At 41.7% G+C, this 16,700-nt stretch overlaps 2 protein-coding genes and 1 long non-coding RNA gene across 7 annotated transcripts in view; 2 read left to right on the top strand and 1 right to left on the bottom strand.

The window, feature by feature from the left end:
* LOC117937538 overlaps window positions 1–16,700 on the top strand; it is a 47,077-nt gene that overhangs the window by 6,134 nt on the left and 24,243 nt on the right. The gene's annotated exons all lie outside the window — the stretch shown is intronic.
* The window catches only part of LOC117937533 (leukocyte elastase inhibitor-like), a 56,471-nt gene that overhangs the window by 4,988 nt on the left and 34,783 nt on the right, over window positions 1–16,700 (bottom strand). For 2 of the 4 annotated variants that reach the window (XM_034861572.1, XM_034861569.1), the window contains exons 1-2: window positions 6,059–6,226; window positions 5,040–5,221 (exon numbers count right to left, since the gene is read on the bottom strand). The exons of the other annotated variants lie outside the window; for them this stretch is intronic. In XM_034861572.1, the coding sequence (XP_034717463.1) occupies window positions 5,040–5,216 (177 nt within the window). In that variant the 5' untranslated portion in view covers window positions 5,217–5,221; window positions 6,059–6,226. Of the gene's footprint in view, window positions 1–5,039; window positions 5,222–6,058; window positions 6,227–16,700 lie in introns of those variants that run through there. 4 annotated transcript variants of the gene reach the window in all.
* On the top strand, window positions 10,707–15,106 carry ccdc65 (coiled-coil domain containing 65). Of its 2 annotated transcripts, none has more exons than XM_034861576.1 (5): window positions 10,707–10,990; window positions 11,558–11,734; window positions 12,186–12,353; window positions 13,871–14,040; window positions 14,906–15,106. In XM_034861576.1, the coding sequence occupies exons 2-5, from the start codon at window positions 11,600–11,602 to the stop codon at window positions 15,084–15,086; spliced, it is 654 nt and encodes a 217-aa protein (XP_034717467.1). In that variant the 5' UTR covers window positions 10,707–10,990; window positions 11,558–11,599; the 3' UTR covers window positions 15,087–15,106. The 2 variants fall into 2 exon arrangements, with proteins under 2 accessions (XP_034717467.1, XP_034717468.1); XM_034861577.1 differs by having other exon boundaries at window positions 10,712–10,730.

The following is a 16,700-nucleotide window of genomic DNA, read 5'->3' on the forward strand; positions in this document are numbered from 1 at the left end:
GGGGGGGGGGGGGGGTCATAGTGTAGTAGCAGATCAGAAATTTATTTTGGTCCCAAACCATTGAGTGATTTATTAACTAGCAAAAGTACTTTGAAATCAATTCTTTGAGACACAGGAAGCCAGTGTAAGGACTTCAGGACTGGAGTGATGTGATCCAGTCTCTTGGTCTTAGTGAGGACTGGAGTGATGCGATCCAGTATCTTGGTCTCAGTGAGGACTGGAGTGATGTGATCCAGTCTCTTGGTCTCAGTGAGGACTGGAGTGATGTGATCCAGTCTCTTGGTCTTAGTGAGGACTGGAGTGATGTGATCCAGTCTCTTGGTCTTAGTGAGGACTCGAGCAGCAGCGTTCTGAATCAGCTGTAGCTGTGTGAATGATTTTTTAGAGAGACCTGTAAAGACCCCGTTACAGTAGTCAAGTCTACTGAAGATAAAAGCATGGACCAGTTTTTTCAAGTCCTGTTGACACATGAGTCCTTTAACCCTTGATATCTTCTTTAGGTGATAATAGGCCGACTTTGTAATTGTCTTAATGTGGCTGTTAAGATTCAGGTCTGAGTCCATGACTACACCCAGATTTCTGGCTTTGTCTGTTGTTTTTAACATTGTTGTTTTGAAGCCGAGTGACTTTTAATCGTTAAACCACCTCAGTTTTTCCTTCATTTAATTTCAGAAAGTTCTGGCACATCCAGCCGTTAATTTGTTCGATGCACTTAGTCAGTTTTTGTATTGGACTATAGTCCCCCGGCGATAAGGTTATGTAAATTTGTATGTCATCCGCATAACTATGGTAACTTATTTTGTTGTTTTTTCCATAATCTGAGCCAGTGGAAGCATGTAGATGTTCAACAGAAGAGGCCCCAGAATGAACATTGACAAATCAATCCCAAAGTGCTAAGGATTAAACAAGATTAACAAGAGGGTAAAAACAGAAGCAATGCAAAGAAATAAAAATTAAAAAAATAAATAAACAGTTGTACAGGCTAAATAATTCAGGAGATGACGTAATGGAGTTATAGTAGTTCCTGACCAATAAAGGATTTTTTAAGGCTGATTAATTTTTTTTTTTTTTTTTTAATAATCCAGAAACGCGTAACAAAACAGGCAGATTTCCCTAACATTAGTTATTTGTACTTATTTATGAGTTCTCACTAAAATAATATGATGATAATTTGTTTTATTGTCACAACAGAACAGAGGAACATCAAATGTATGGACAGAACAAACATGTTAAAGTTCTGATAAATAAAATGTATAAAAATACAAACTGGACAGTGAACATTTAGGTAATATTATTAATGACCCACATATTTTTAAATCCCATCAATGGACTCCAGTATTTGTAGAGTAAATGGTAGCCTACTGGCTCATGAACAAGTTATAAGAAACCAGTTTACACAACTGGACTTGCTGGTCCTAAAGAGTAACCACACCCAACAACGTAGTCGGGGGTGTGTTCGCCGCACCCTGAGTACACCTCTGAGTACGTGGAGGAAGGATCTGGAGGTCAGCAAACACAAGACTGGGCCTTTGGAATTTCCCTGAGCCAATCAGTGTGCCCTGGGAACGGTGCCTGACTCGGCACAAAGCCGACAGTAGACAAGATTTAAGCAAAATGGCTTACATTTTATCAGCAAAAGAATGTGTTAAAAAAAAGTTCAATTGTGAGTCGAGTGCAGATTTGAGGCGAGCATGCTCAGATTTAAACGGTTTATGGCAAAATGTGTCATACTGAAATTTGTGAAATCCATAGAATAAACTTTTTGAACAATAACAGAAGATGGGAATCATTTCAATAACGTTTTAGCTATCTATGATTGTTTATTGCTAACGTTAGCTCAAAGGCGTTTTGAGCTAACGTTAGCAATAAACAATCATACAAGCTAGCTATAAAACACAAGATAGGGTTGTGTTTTATAGCTAGCTTGTAGCTAAGCTAGCAGTTATTTCAAAAACATTGTAGCCGTCTGTTTGTTTGATTGCTAACGTTAGCTCAAAACGCCATTCAACGGACAGTCTTTGTTGAGTTTGATGCTAACTTGTAGCCAGCAGTGAACCAACTTGGTTAGGTAGGTCCATTTTAACTGTGTTGACATTACAGAAGTCTCTTATTAGCATCTCGTATGCTACTTGTCGCAAAGTCAGAATCAGAAATACTTTATTGATCCCCGAAAGGGAGACTGCGTTACAGTTGCACAAAAAGTTTAAATATCGGAGTGACGCATGCACAACTCACATCTTCACTCGACTTACATCGGGGAGTGACAGGCGCGTCCACATGATACAACCCTTCCGTGACTCCCCCCACCCAGTTGCTAGTAGCCAAGGAGGACATGGAGGATAAAAAAAAAAAACACAGACTCCTCAGAAGGTGACATTATCTTAACCAGATTTTCTTTGTGGGAAATTCTATGGACGCCACAATCTTCTGAACATAGCTACACTGACAAATACAGAGAGAGTTGTGTGGAGCTGATACTCTTAATTAATTTTGTAGCAACTCATTTGGCACTGGCTTAAGTTCATTAATGTAAAAAGTGACACACTTAAGCTTTAACTGTCCTTTTGGACAATTGACCCTTTGGTGTCTCAGACATCTCCAAAATCAATACATTAAAAACTAAAATGTACATTTCAAACAGCAGCCACATGTTAGTGTGACCTCTGCTCTCTTTCATGCACGCACACTTACACACCCACTCTCTCTCTCTCTCTCTCTCTCTCTCTCTCTCAGCCCCCCCTCCCTTCCCTCTCTGGTTCTTGGTGCAGTTTAGCTGAGCTCATCACATCTCGCTGAAAGCTTCCACCTCTGGAACAAAAGTTGCCTTTACACACAAAACACAAATCATTTAAAATAGGGTGAACTCTTTGATAAAACGCTGTTATCAGTGGTGGAAAAAGTATTCAGATCCTTTACCTAAGTAAAAGAACTAATACCACACTGTAAAAATACAAGTTAAAGTCCATAGTTATTTACAATAAAGCTTGTAAAAGTAAAGTAGCTGAAGCTGTAAGATTAATGTAGTGGAGTCAAAAGAACAATATTTCTCTCTGAAATGTAGTGGAGTAGAAATAGAATATGGTTTGAAAAGAAAAGACTCAAGTAAAGAACAAGTACCTTAAATCTGTAAATGAACTACCAGTAACTTCCATTCCACCACTGGTTGTAGGGCAGTATAACACCAACACTGTCCCTGAACGTGTCTAATAGAACGGTAATAACCCCACTGTCATGAAATCCGACAGCAGAGGACAAAAAGAACAAAATACTGTAATATCTTTTATTGTATTTGTAACCTGCACATTGCTGTTAAAGTAGAATTCCAGCCATTTTCTACATTTATCTCAATTGTCATAAATATGCGTGGACTTTGAGAAACCCCCGACCCTAATCAGTGCACGCAACATGGAGCAGCTAGCAGCTAGCAGCTACAAGCTACCAGCTACTGGCAGGATCGAGACAGGGACCAGGGTAGGTGAATTTAAACAATGTCTGAGTTGAAAACACATCTTGTTGTCACGTAAGGGCTCGGTTTATGTTGCACAGACATTTTAATTGCATTTTATGTCTGTTAAGAGGCACAAAGGCAATCTAAAACTGCTGTTTTAGCTCAGTGTAAGCCGATACACGTAGCTGCAGCTGCTCCATGATGTCTGCACTGATTCAGGTCTGGGGGGGGGGGGTATGACGATACGGATTAACGTAAAAAATGGCTGGAATTCTCCTTTTAATAACTGTAACACTATTGACCTATTCACCTTGCTCCTTTCCCCATAGTTCCCAGTTCCCAACAGTCTGTTGTAACCACTTTCTTCTGTAATCTTTCACAATGCATTCATTTCAAAATGAATGATGACTGGAGTTGTTTCCCAAGAAACATGGTGGATTTAGGGTGGGGTCCGCTCCCTCCCACATTCTCCCACCCCCACCAGCCCAGAGTTATCTGGGTGTGGCTTTGCTTTGGCAATCCTTTTATTGTTGTTTTACGCCATGTGAACTCCCACCTGACTACCTTCGCTGATTTCTCACTGATTTCTTATTGCCAAGGCCCTTCTGTTGTCTCTTCTGGTGCACAGACTGCTGTGTGAGAGCTTTTATTCTCCTCAAGGTGTAAAAGTATAAAGCAGTCACTATTCCATTATCCTGTATATGACTAACCCTGTATAGAAATAAAAACTTGGGAATTCCCTCTACAACTATCTACATTGCACATAGGAGTACAGCAAGAATGGAAGCTGTAACTGTAATGACTATAATAGTCAGTCAATCATATTTATCGGCCAATGGGGGATAAATGAGTTTAATTTGGAGAGCTGCAAATAGTCTTCTACTTTAGGGAAATACCCGGGCAGCCAGACAAGTGGACATGCCTGTTGCACATAATGGGAACTGATAAGGTGTACAGATTACTTCACCTATATCTTTATTGCCCTAACACATCCATCTTATGTTTTCTGTTCCTATAGTAACACAACACAGAGCCACCCCCCCGTAAATTCTAGTTCGAGTCTGAACAGAAGAGAGCTTTGTCGTTTTTGCCCACGAGAAAGAAAGTGGTGATTCATACGGAGTAAGGGCTTACACGCCTCAGTCCTTCAATCTTCACGTCCCGTACAAAGTTATCTTTATGGTCATTTGAAAAAGACACAGTTCTAGGGGTAAAACAAAAAAAAAAATCAATACAGTTTGGTATCGCAATATTAAATCGATACACCAGTGACAAGTATTGAGCTATTATTATAGAAATTGCACATGGGAATTTAACTTTTTTGATACTAGAAAATTTAAAACAAACTTTTGTGTCCACTAAATGGTGCAGTTTGACTCTTTGCAAATGTATCTTTTTAATGTTAACAATGGTAAGTTTCCTAAAGGGACATAATGTGAAGTTGAAAAAAAAAACACACGGTGTAACACATCTACACCGTTGATTAAAAGCTTCACAGAACCACTCCAAACCAATTGCACAAACCTGCAGTGTAAATTTGTTGCTTTTTACTAAGACAGTTGGTGTGTGTGTGTGTGTGTGTGTGTTTTACCTCAGACATCTGGGTGGCTGTGTTCCCTCGGGCCCCCAGCATCACCATAGCCAGGGCTGAAGAGATGCTGAAAGGAGAGTAGAAGATGTTTGCCGTCTTATCGCCATCTCCGAACTTTTGGAGCAAAGCCAGAGAGAAGGTGGTGTTGGCCTTGGAGAGAGGGGTTGGAGATGCCATCGTGTCTGACACACAGGAGAGAGGACAGAGCAGGAATCAGCAGTTCTTCTTAACAGTTACTAACAGTCTTAGTTTATTTTTCTATATCGATGTTTTGGATAAATGTCTGTCTTGACGTGCTTTCTGCAGAACAGGAACCGGCTGAAAACCAGTTTTTAAACTGAGTCAGGCCCGTTTTTACATTGTAATGTAATGTTACTTTTTCTAACTTTCCTGTATAATAAATATATAAAATGAAAAAAATGATTACAGACGTAAAACAATCTTATTTATCTGACTGGTATCTCACACTCTCATTGGGCCAAACTCAACTCAATAACTAATTTACAATTACATGGAAAGTCTCTGAATATGAACAGTCTTTAGTTCAGAAACATTAAATAGACCAAGCAGAGTTAATTCAGTATAGATATTGTAACAATGAGTTCACTTATCCAAATCCAAAACACACACACACACACACACACACACACACACACACATTTAAGAAAGTAGTAAACTTCCAGATTTTTCCATGCGATATGGTACAAACAACAGCTAAAATGGTTATTTTGGCTCTGAATTGAAAACGATAAAGTACCTAGGTTACATTAAGTAGCTCCATACACAGTTAGCATTCTGCTAAACGTGACATGGACCGTGAGTCGGCTAGGTTCACGACTTTTGACCTGGAACCATTGGCCGTGTTGCACAGCTATCTCTGTCACACACGACCTGTCTCGTTTAACCTGTCAGGTGAAAGTGATTTAAGAATCCATTTGCTTCTAGTCTGGATACACGTAGCCTACTGCGGTTCCACTTACAGAGTATTACAAACGGAATGAGACTTAGCCTCTACTCACTGACAGAGACTTTCCTGGTGCTCCTAGGGGGATTTGGCAGTCTTTCAGATACAGGAAGACTTCAGCGTGCAGCTTCAGTTTTTATTTACAAGCTCCTGACACGCCCTGGCCATGGACCCACAGTCGACTGCGAATTAACGAATCCTACTATGGCCACGCCAAGACCCGCCCTACAATCACATTAACACACTACTATTGGCCAGAAGTCCGTGCCTACATGTACAGGTCCTATCCCCTGTCCAATCGGCTCACTGCCTAACTCACCAACCAATCAGGCTATGTTGCTGTTGAAGGGCGGGTCTTGGAGTCAAATGAGCTTCCTGATTCGCGTGTCATTCTTCTTCTTCATGTTTTATGGCGTTTGGCAAATAATTATGGTACATTACCGCCACCAACTGTTAAGGAGTGTGCCTCACTCTACCTTTACATTCACTAATCTAACAATAAAGTAAAGAAAATGAGAAGTTGTTTTTTCTTTTTTTAGTTGCTTCTCCTAATCTCTAAGATATTAAAACAAAAATAGATAACAAATCTTCCCCAAACTTTTTTTAACAATATCATATCTCAACTTCTCTTAGCATCATAAATCATAATAAATCAGCAGGGTTCACCATTTAAAAGAATTCATTTAAAGATCAAATATTGCACGGCAAAAAAAGCCAGCCACAGTACACTGGTTCCCACTTTTCTGCATTTTTAAGGGATTTCTTCTTGTTTTCAGAGTTTGTGACAATAACTTTTATTTTTTTGGATTTGACAAAAATTGAGCTTTTGGTATGTGTCCAAAACTAGAAAATGATTATTTAGCCCCACCAATAGCTTTAGTTTTTCTCTTTTTTTTCTTCCCTCTCATGACAGCACTTCAGCATTCAAGCGCGTTGGCTTCCCTTTTCAGACCCGGAGGTTTCGTCCATTATTTTTTACAGTCTCTGGTAGTGAATAGCGAGAGACAAATACTTCTTTGATCGTGTTTTATTTGATCCATGAACTACACATAGGCTAACATTTAATTGTCAGATAGCAGTACAGCTAGTTTGATAAATAAGTTAATGTAATAAAAACCAGTAATTTTCTCTGCTCAACAAATGAATCACTAAATGATATTAGATGTGTTTTTCTTATATCTATTCCTTGTTTTAATGTCTTTACTTGTTTCACTTATTAATAGTTCAACTGTTTATTTGATGTATTTTCTTACAACAATAGATAACTTGTCACATACAAGATGAATAAAGTGAGAGTATTCTGTTTTAGAAAGTAATGCTACTACTTGATTTCTACAGCCCTGTGTGATGTTGAAGGACTCTGGATTAACAGGACAATTCCTTTTTGGAGTAGCCTGAAAAAGAGTTCAAATAGGGCTTTAATTAATAAGCAGCCTGAAAAAGAGTTCAAATAGGGCTTTAATTAATAAGCAGCCTGAAAAAAAGATTTCATAACATAGCTTTGATTGGATATTTAGGCCTTTAATTTTAAAATTCTATATCAGAATGGTCTGATATTATGCAAGTGACACTCCGGAGATGCGTTTTATCACTTTGAGGTGAAATTACTTGGCATGGGTTGATTAGGTGCTGAAAAAGAGGTATGAGCATGTGTGTTTATAAATGAAGTATTTACACCATGGATATCACGGGCATGAGTATTTTTTTAGTGAGTGCAGTATTTAAATCACCTCGTTCCGAGAAATCTCAGAGAATGAAAACTGACGAAAAATCTGAGATGAAAGTGCCCTGCAGAGAAATTTGAATATCAACATTTTTGTTTTCTTTTGTCAGTTTGACCTGTGATGACCTTAAGGGTCTATTTCTAATTTATACTCTCTGGTGTTCGACTCTGCCTACGCATTTTAAGAAGGGAGGCCTTTCTGTTTGAGGAGTAGAAATATTGCAGTATTTATCCATGGTAATTTACTCTGCCTAGGCCGAACCTTGCTGGAAGAAGAATATTTATTCAGTATTTTTTGAAGTTTAGTGTGAAATTGCGTTCAAGTTTGATCTGGATTTTCCAGTGACAGCTCATCGTTCCAGTCAGTAGCACTAAATTCAGTATTGAGTTGAGATAATTGTGAACTTGGTATTTTAGGCGCAGAGTAGGGAGCATGAGTTTTGGAAGATCTTAAGATTGTCCTAACTGCATAGACGAGCGAATGATCGGAGATATCCGCTTCTGAGACACCTGATATTGCATATTTTGAGGGCCGATTCGTGAAGATAAGAGCCGGGATTGAGCTGCGTGTTTTGCCTATTCTTGTTGGATCCCTGATTAATTGATAAAGTCTGACTTTCAGAGCAGTGGCATTCAAAGATTTTGATGAGCCATCATTCCAGTCAAGGTTAATATCGCCCAAAATTACAACAGATTTAATTATGTCAGAAAGCCGAGATAAATAAGCATTTACACTGGCACTAGGAGGCTTGTAGGTGACAATAATGGTAATTGCGTGTCATGATGTAAAATGCACTACCAGTTTTAATGGTTCCAATTTAGATAATAGATGCGCATATTTCTGACTCACAAATAAGGAGATGGTGGTGCCAAGTTCTGCGGCAAAGAAGAACTGTGTCCAAGTTAACGGAGCTAACCAGTCAATAGATTCCTATTTCTAATCATTTACGTGGTATCGGATCGGTGCCTGGACTTCAGTAGTTGCCGATACCGATGCCAGCATTTTTGGCAGTATCGGAGGCATTTCCGATACTGGTATCGGAATCGGAACAACTCTAGAAATTGACGTGAAACACATTCCCGCAGCTAGTTTTACATTATTCTGCTTATGGCCAATTGGTGGCAGCACCACACGAAGAAATGTAGCAATGGGCCAACAAATGCAGTAAAGAATACTGTAGGCAAGCAAACAATAAAAAAATAAAAACGATGTTAACAATGCAGTTTTTAAATAATGTTCCTTTGATTGACAGCTTAAATATATCAGTCCTATTAAAGGAGCATCAATCCTGATATCCTGGTGTGCACTTGTTATTATAGATCACACTTAAAATGCAACAAAATGTTTTTGTAGCTATAAGGATATCTCTTTCTCTATCAACACCTGACATAAACATTATGCTTTCATCATTATTATTTTTCTAACATAGAACTAGACTCTGTTAACATAGGGCTTGGGATTTTGTATTCAGTATTTGAACCACAGATGTAACTAAATGTTGCATTTGGTATGTGTAATGAGTTTCTCTCTGCAATAATAATGTGATTTGATCACAAAATATTCTTTCGGATTTTTTTCTAGGTTTTGGTTTCCTCTTCTTTATGAATGTTTCTGTCCCCCACCAAAGAGCACCCTCATAACATGTGTCTAAACTTCTGAGCTCTCTAGCATAAAACAACACAGCACTTACCCATTATGGTACTATAATGATATACTGTATAATAAATATATACAGTGTAAGCAGCTAAGGTGCCTTCTTCCATGTACTAATTTTCCAAAGAAGTCCTCCTACGTATTGAAATCCTCATGTTTTTGTGTTGCAGAATGAGCTAGACACCGTTGTGACAATGTGGGGCAACCATCGCATTCGAGCAGGTGGAAACGGACCCCCTAACTATCATGGGAAACCAGGTCTGATGTGCAATGTACCTGAGCTGCTAACACACGCACGCGCGCACATTCACACGTTACGGTTAAATAAATACGTTTACGTCGAGTTAATTAACACAATATGTTCAACACGTAGCTGAGAATTATAAATATGTCGCTGCAGTGGATACAAAGAACAACAGACAGACCGTAAAGTGAGTTCTCTAAAACGACTTTCAGGTTCAAAAATCTGATTTAACAGAAAACGTTAAAACACGACAAAATGTCCGCGAGGAGACGTTGAAGAGACACTTACGTAAAGTCCGGGGATGAAAAACCTCAGATTACGAGCATTTTCGTAACGTTTTGTGAGGATTTATTCCGGTTGTTAGTGTTTACATTTTATTATCCGTCGAATTTTAAATGTCCCTCTTTCAAAACAAAAGGACCTCATTTCCGCTTTTTCTTATTTGTGGATTTCTTTTACGGTAGACTAGGCGAAGTACCAAGGAACAGTGCTGAGCCGCCCCGCTGGTTTTGTATAGTGGCCACTCGTAGTATTGCAACAGAAAATTCCAGCGAAAATCGCCGTAAACGGTCAGTTTCTATGGAGAAAACGAATAATCTGAGAGAAAAGATTGTCTTGTTACTAGCAAAAATAATAATATTTGAGACTCAAAGAAGTTTAAATATAACTTTGACATTTTTTAAATTATTTCTGAGAAAAAAATCTCTCATTATCCTCTCATTATCCTTTTGTAAAACGTAAATATTAATTATATAATTATTAATAAATAGACAGTCTACTGAAAGCTTTTGACTCGATGTCTGACTTTCTACTATTTACATTTCTGAAAAAAAAGGGAAAATTCATGTGGGGGGATGGGCCGCGACATCTAGTGGCTAAATATTATCAATGTTATCAATTGCACCTTTTATATAATTATTATATTGGATTAAGTTGATTAATTTATCTATAACCAGTTCCATCTAATATCATTAAAAACGTAATGTTCATTCTTAGATTTGTTGGGGCATTTTCACCCCCCCCCTTCATTTCTAATAGTTGGTTTGATTCAACCAAGCCGTTGCTACGGAGACGAACTCACACACACCACCAACAGTTTGTCCACGGTAAGTTTTTAGTTGATATTTTACTTATTTTACACACTTCGCCGTTAAATGGCGACTAATGTTAACGTTACATGAGGTTTAAATTTACTTAAAGACTCCGTAACATCAGCCTGGTTGTGTTTACAGTCGGGTTTTAAATTAAATTAGCATTTTGTTGTTAATGGCAGGAAACGATAATAATTTATGCTAAACGACTAACGTCTCATTGAGACGAAAAATGACCAAAAACATACATATAATGTCTAAAAATATACACAACGATAAGGAAAATGTACACATACCAACAACAAAACAAAAAAATTCTAAAATGACTACAAAGAGACACAAAATGACCAAAAACATAAAAATGAATAATAATCGATTTTAATCGACAACAAGGAGACAATAATTACCATGATACATGTGTGTATATGTATATATGTGTGTATATGTGTGTATTATGTGTGATATTTGTGTGTATATGTGTATTTGTGTGATACTTATGTGTATGTGTATAATATATATGTATATGTGTGATACTTGTGTGTATGTGTATATGTGTGATATATGTGTGTATTTTTGTGATACTTGTGTGTATGTGTGTAATATATGTGTAATATATATGTGTGTGTATGTTTGCATATGTGTTTGTTTTGTTATGGTTGTCTTGCTACTGGATGCTTACAATTTCTATCTATCTATCTATCCATCCATCCATCCATCCATCCATCTATCCATCCATCCATCCATCTATCTATCTATCTTACCATCCATCTATGGATGGTAAGATAGATCTATCTTACCATCCATAGATGGTATCTATCCATCTATCTATCTATCTATTTAAGCAGGCGAGTGAGAAACCTGAGGACGAAGAGAAGAGGGGGATCATGCCAAAGAAAGGAGCAGGAAGTAAAGGAGGAGCGAAGAAGGAGGAGAAGAAGCTGCTGTTCTTCCAGCAGAGAGCTCAGGCCGAGGAGGAGATGGCCAAGAAGAGAGAGGAGAGCCTCACTCTGTTCCTCAAGGTAACGACTCATTATAACCACAGGACCGTCTTCCACAGCACCGCCAAGGAAGGTCTGGCTGGTCCACACAGCATTCTGGGATGTACACACACAGACACACACACACACAAACACACACACACACACACACACACACAGACACACGCAGACACACAGACAGACACACACAGACACACACACAGACATACACACACACACTTCTCACACAGACAGACAGACACACACGCAGACAGACAGACAGACAGACACACACACAAACAGACACGCACAGACACACACACACACACACACACACAGATTCACGTCACACATACACAGACAGACACACACCTCTCACATTTACATATATACACATATATACTGTATATATACATATATATATATATATATATTTTAAGTAAGTTCTGCGCGTTAACGAACCTCTGAAGCCGTTTTCTCGGCGTTGAATCAGGACAAATTGAAGAAGGAGCAGAAGAACACGGAGGTGAACCTGCTGAAGGTGAACGAAGGCTGGCGCTCCATCCTGCGCCTGACTCGGGGCACCGAGCTGCACCAGGACATCAAGGTGCTCAGCCAGACGTTCGAGAGGCAGCTGGACGGCCTGGACAGCGTCGTCAAGGTAACGTACTAGGCATGTTCGAGGCGTTTTCATCCGAGAGACACTGTGATTGGTGGATAGGACATGGAGCAGGGGACTGACGGCAACATGGCCAATCACACGACGGCAGACCCACCACTCAGCACCAACTGCATGCTTTCACTTTAAATGAATGGAGCCTACTGGCAGTCCGGCAGTGGGTGCTCGGTGGGTGTTCGGTGGGTGCTCAGTGGGTGCTCAGTGGGTGCTCAGTGGGTGCTCAGTGGGAGCTCGGTGGGTGTTTGGTGGGTGCTCAGTGGGTGCTCAGTGGGTGCTCAGTGGGAGCTCGGTGGGACGTTGTCACTGTCCAATGGGAGGAGTGTGCAGATTTAATCATGCACAGATTTAAATGGTTTACGACATAACTGTCATTCTGAAATTGGCGAAATCCATGAAATAATAGACCTTTCTCAAATAATTACAGAAGATGGGAATCATTTCAAAAATGTTTTGGCTAGTTATGATTGTTTGATGCTAACGTAAGCTCAAAACACCATTCAAATGACAGCCTTTGTTGTGTTTGATGCTAACTTGTAGCTAAGCTAGCAGTGAACCAACTTCGTTAAGTAGGTCAATTTTTACTGTGTTGACATTACAGAAGTCTCTCGTTAGCATCTTGGAGGCTACTTCAGACGCTACAGAAGTCTCTCGTTAGCTTCTCAGAGGCTACTTCCGACGCTACAGAAGTCTCTCGTTAGCATCTGGGAGGTTACATGCTACTTGTCGCAGCGCGACTCAAATCTGCAGTGAGGCAGGGACAAACTCATAAGCATCTCATTAGGCTCGTTCAAGATGAGCCAGGTCTGCACCGAATCGATCACCGGCGATCGGCGCCCGTTGCATGCCGGTTAGATTTCTGTCCGACTTGATCCAGACTTGCTGTGACGTCATGCACACGTGGGGAACGGAAATCTCACGAGAGCAAGGCGGCCGCAGTTCTGAGACGCAGGCGGAGCAGTTGCTTTTCACCGACTGCAAGAGCCAGGCGGACCCAGAGCATGCTGGGAAACGCCGGCTTCACAGCTGATTTAACACCTGATTGGTTTACAACATGATCACGTTTTATATAAACTTTTTATTGTTTTTGAATCTGTGTGGCTGATAGTGACGTTTAGAAGTCAGAGAGACTAAATCCGTTCAGATCACGGATCATCTACAGTCTGTTGTTCATTAAAATCAGCAACAGATCTCACGTAGAGCACTTTGTCAGCTACTCTGTCGTAATTAAAACAACTGGAGACTGTGTACCAGCTGATATATGGGTCCGATTATATTTTATTAAATCAAAATCGCACCACAGTGTTTTTGTCACTTCCTGTCCAGCCTAAAGGCGGCTGGAACCGGCTGGAAACTGTCCGACTTTACCGCAGCTTTTTGTCCCCCCCCCCCCCGCTGCTGCCGCCTGCTTTACAGGCGAGGCGCAGGTCATCTCGAACGAGCCTACTCTGTCCATTCACACCCGTCGCCGCTCGGTACGTCACTTCCTGTTTGTGTTGCAGAATCTGGAGGGCGACCTGCTGTTGGCGGAGCGTCAGTCGGCCCATGTGGGGCGCGTTCACCTGCAGCAGCTGGAGCGTCTGCGGGTGAACCAGGGCCAACGGCTGGCTTTTGTGCAGCAGCAGTGGGAGGACGGCATGCAGCAGGTGGCCGCCAGGTTCAGCCAAGAAAGGTCAGTACCACTCAGAAGGGACGCCACACACACACACACACACACACACACACACACACACACACACACACACACACACACACACACACACATACACACACACAGGGATCTATTATAAGAATTATTACTTATTATTATAATGGACAAAACGTCCGGGGACGGAAAGTGAAGCCAACGCTGACGCTACTTGTATCCTGTGTCATTTATTTATTTATTATTGTATCCTGATGCTGGCTGGGCTTCTTATATTAACAGGAGCTACTGTTGATGTGGAATCTCTGCTAGTGGCAATGATAGAGAGAGAGAAAGAGAGAGAGATATTGATCCAATAAAATGGGAAATTACAGTGTTGCAGCAGTAAAATCAGTCACACAGCACAGAATATAAATGAAATACTAGGATACAATATACACATATACAAGAAACAAGAAATAAGCTGATTATGAATATAATAGGGTAAAATACAAGAAGAAATATTTTAATACATCCAAGTTGGGAATACAAAAATGTTTAATGTGCAAGCGCTAACCTGTTAACATGGGAGCCGAAATAAAAAGAGACACGCCGTGCAGGCAGTGTGCAGGAGCCCTTAGTTTTACAGTGCATGAGAGCTCCCACCCCCCTGGACTTTGTATTTCTGGAGAAACCAGACCCATTTGAGGAGTTCGTCCAATCAGCTGCCGGTTTTAATTTCTGGGCAAGAATACAGATTAGCGCCGCCTGCTGTCATGGAGACGTATTACAACTCGTCCCTTTGGTGTTTGTTTTTGACCAACTCGGGGAGACGGATCAGTCCAACGTCTGTTGGGTGAAAGATCTTCTTCTGCTGCCTTCAGATTCATGATGTCTCTTGTTGTTTTTTCAGGACGCAGATCTCGTCCCACAGCCGGCAGCAGCGGGCTGATCTGGAGGATGCAAAGTTCACTGTGGAGCAGCAGAACCAAACCCTGATGAACGACACCCAGAGACTGTACAGTGAAGCCATCGCAGCGTACGAGAGCGCTCACTCAGACAGGGTATCTCACTGCCGTCTTCAAGCTTTCTGAGACACATTTACAGTCCGTAGACCAGCCTTTAGTCTGGACCCGAGGCAAGGCAGCTTCATCTGTAGAGCACATTTCAGCAACAGGGCAATTCAAAGTGCTCTAACTCTCTGTGCCTCAGGTTCTCTGTGGACAGATGGAGAACAACAACAAGCTGGAGGAGAAGCTGCCGCAGAACCAGAAGGCCGAGCTGCAGAGCAAAGCCGAGACGCTGCAACTGTCGCGGCTGATCAGCACAACGCAGGAGCTGGTGGAGAAAATAGACGCAGACGTGAGGAAGGTGAAGACGCTGCAGGTCAGTGAGACGTCACATCGCACAACACACACTACCATAACGTAAACTGTCTCTCTCTCTCTGGAAACACCCCCCCCCCCCCAAGCTTTCCGGCGGTGAAATGCAAAGAAACGCGCTCAACCCCGATGTAGAACTCCGAATGTAGAAGCGATGGCGTAGCTACGGCGTGGAGTTGACACAGTAAAACAGCCTTTAACGTTAAGTTCCTCCAAACCTCTGTCTCCGCCTCGTCCCCCAGGACAAGGTCATCAGTCTGCGGGAGACGCGGAACTCCAGTCAGACGGAGAACTCGTCGGCGGAAGCCGATCTGTCGGCCGCCAGCAACCAGGTGAAACGGAAGACTCACGAGCTGCGCGACCAGCTGAGTCAGGCGCAAGCCGCCGCCAGGAAACAGCTGACCCGGCTCAGCGTGCAGAGCGCCGCCGCCGCCCAGAAGCTGCAGGCGGTCATCACCAAGGTGACGCCAGCTTCCTGTTTGAGCAGCGTTTTGTTGAGGAATTGTCTGTGTTTGTGTGTGTCTATGATTGGGTTTGTGTTTGTGTGCGTGCTTGTGTGTGTATACATGTGTGTCTGTGTTTTTATCTGTCAGGTTTCACTTCCTGTTTGCCTACAGCTGCGTCCTCTCTGTCAGGTTTCACTTCCTGTTTGTCTACAGCTGCGTCCTCTCTGTCAGGTTTCACTTCCTGTTAGTCTACAGCTGCGTCCTCTCTGTCGGGTTCCACTTCCTGTTAGTCTACAGCTGCGTCCTCTCTGTCGGGTTCCACTTCCTGTTAGTCTACAGCTGCGTCCTCTCTGTCGGGTTCCACTTCCTGTTTGTCTACAGCTGGGTCCTCTTTGTCGGGTTTCACTTCCTGTTTGTCTACAGCTGCGTCCTCTCTGGGTTCCACTTCCTGTTTGTCTACAGCTGCGTCCTCTCTGGGTTCCACTTCCTGTTTGTCTACAGCTGCGTCCTCTCTGTTCTCATCCCTCCTTCCCTCCTTTCCTCCAGGGTCACAAGGTTTTACGAGTTGCTGAAATGTGTTGTAAGCTGGAGAGCAAGCAGAGGGACGTGTTGTCCTCCATATTCCTGCCAGAGGAACTCCAGAGAACCGAGACGGAGACGGAGGAACCAGTGGAGGTAGGACGGAGGGGCGGGAATCACCAGGGGCCACGATACCATAATCATCACAATACTAACGGGTCTGTGTGTGTCTTTGGTTGCATCTGTCTGTCTGTGTGTGTCTGTGTGTGTGTGTGTGTCTGTCTGTGTGTGTCTGTCTGTGTCTGTGTGTGTGTGTGTGTGTGTGTGTATGAGTCTGTGTGTGTGTGTGTGTCTGTGTGTA

This window comes from Etheostoma cragini, chromosome 22, assembly GCF_013103735.1.
Source record: "Etheostoma cragini isolate CJK2018 chromosome 22, CSU_Ecrag_1.0, whole genome shotgun sequence".
Lineage (NCBI taxonomy): Eukaryota > Metazoa > Chordata > Actinopteri > Perciformes > Percidae > Etheostoma > Etheostoma cragini.

Bases quoted from the DNA above. Each gene is read 5' to 3' on its own strand.
- ccdc65 (XM_034861576.1), top strand. From the start codon at position 11,600: ATGCCAAAGAAAGGAGCAGGAAGTAAAGGAGGAGCGAAGAAGGAGGAG. The intron at 11,735-12,185 runs GTAACGACTCAT...GCGTTGAATCAG, and splicing joins GCCTCACTCTGTTCCTCAAG to GACAAATTGAAGAAGGAGCA. The intron at 14,041-14,905 runs GTCAGTACCACT...TTGTTTTTTCAG, and splicing joins GCCAGGTTCAGCCAAGAAAG to GACGCAGATCTCGTCCCACA.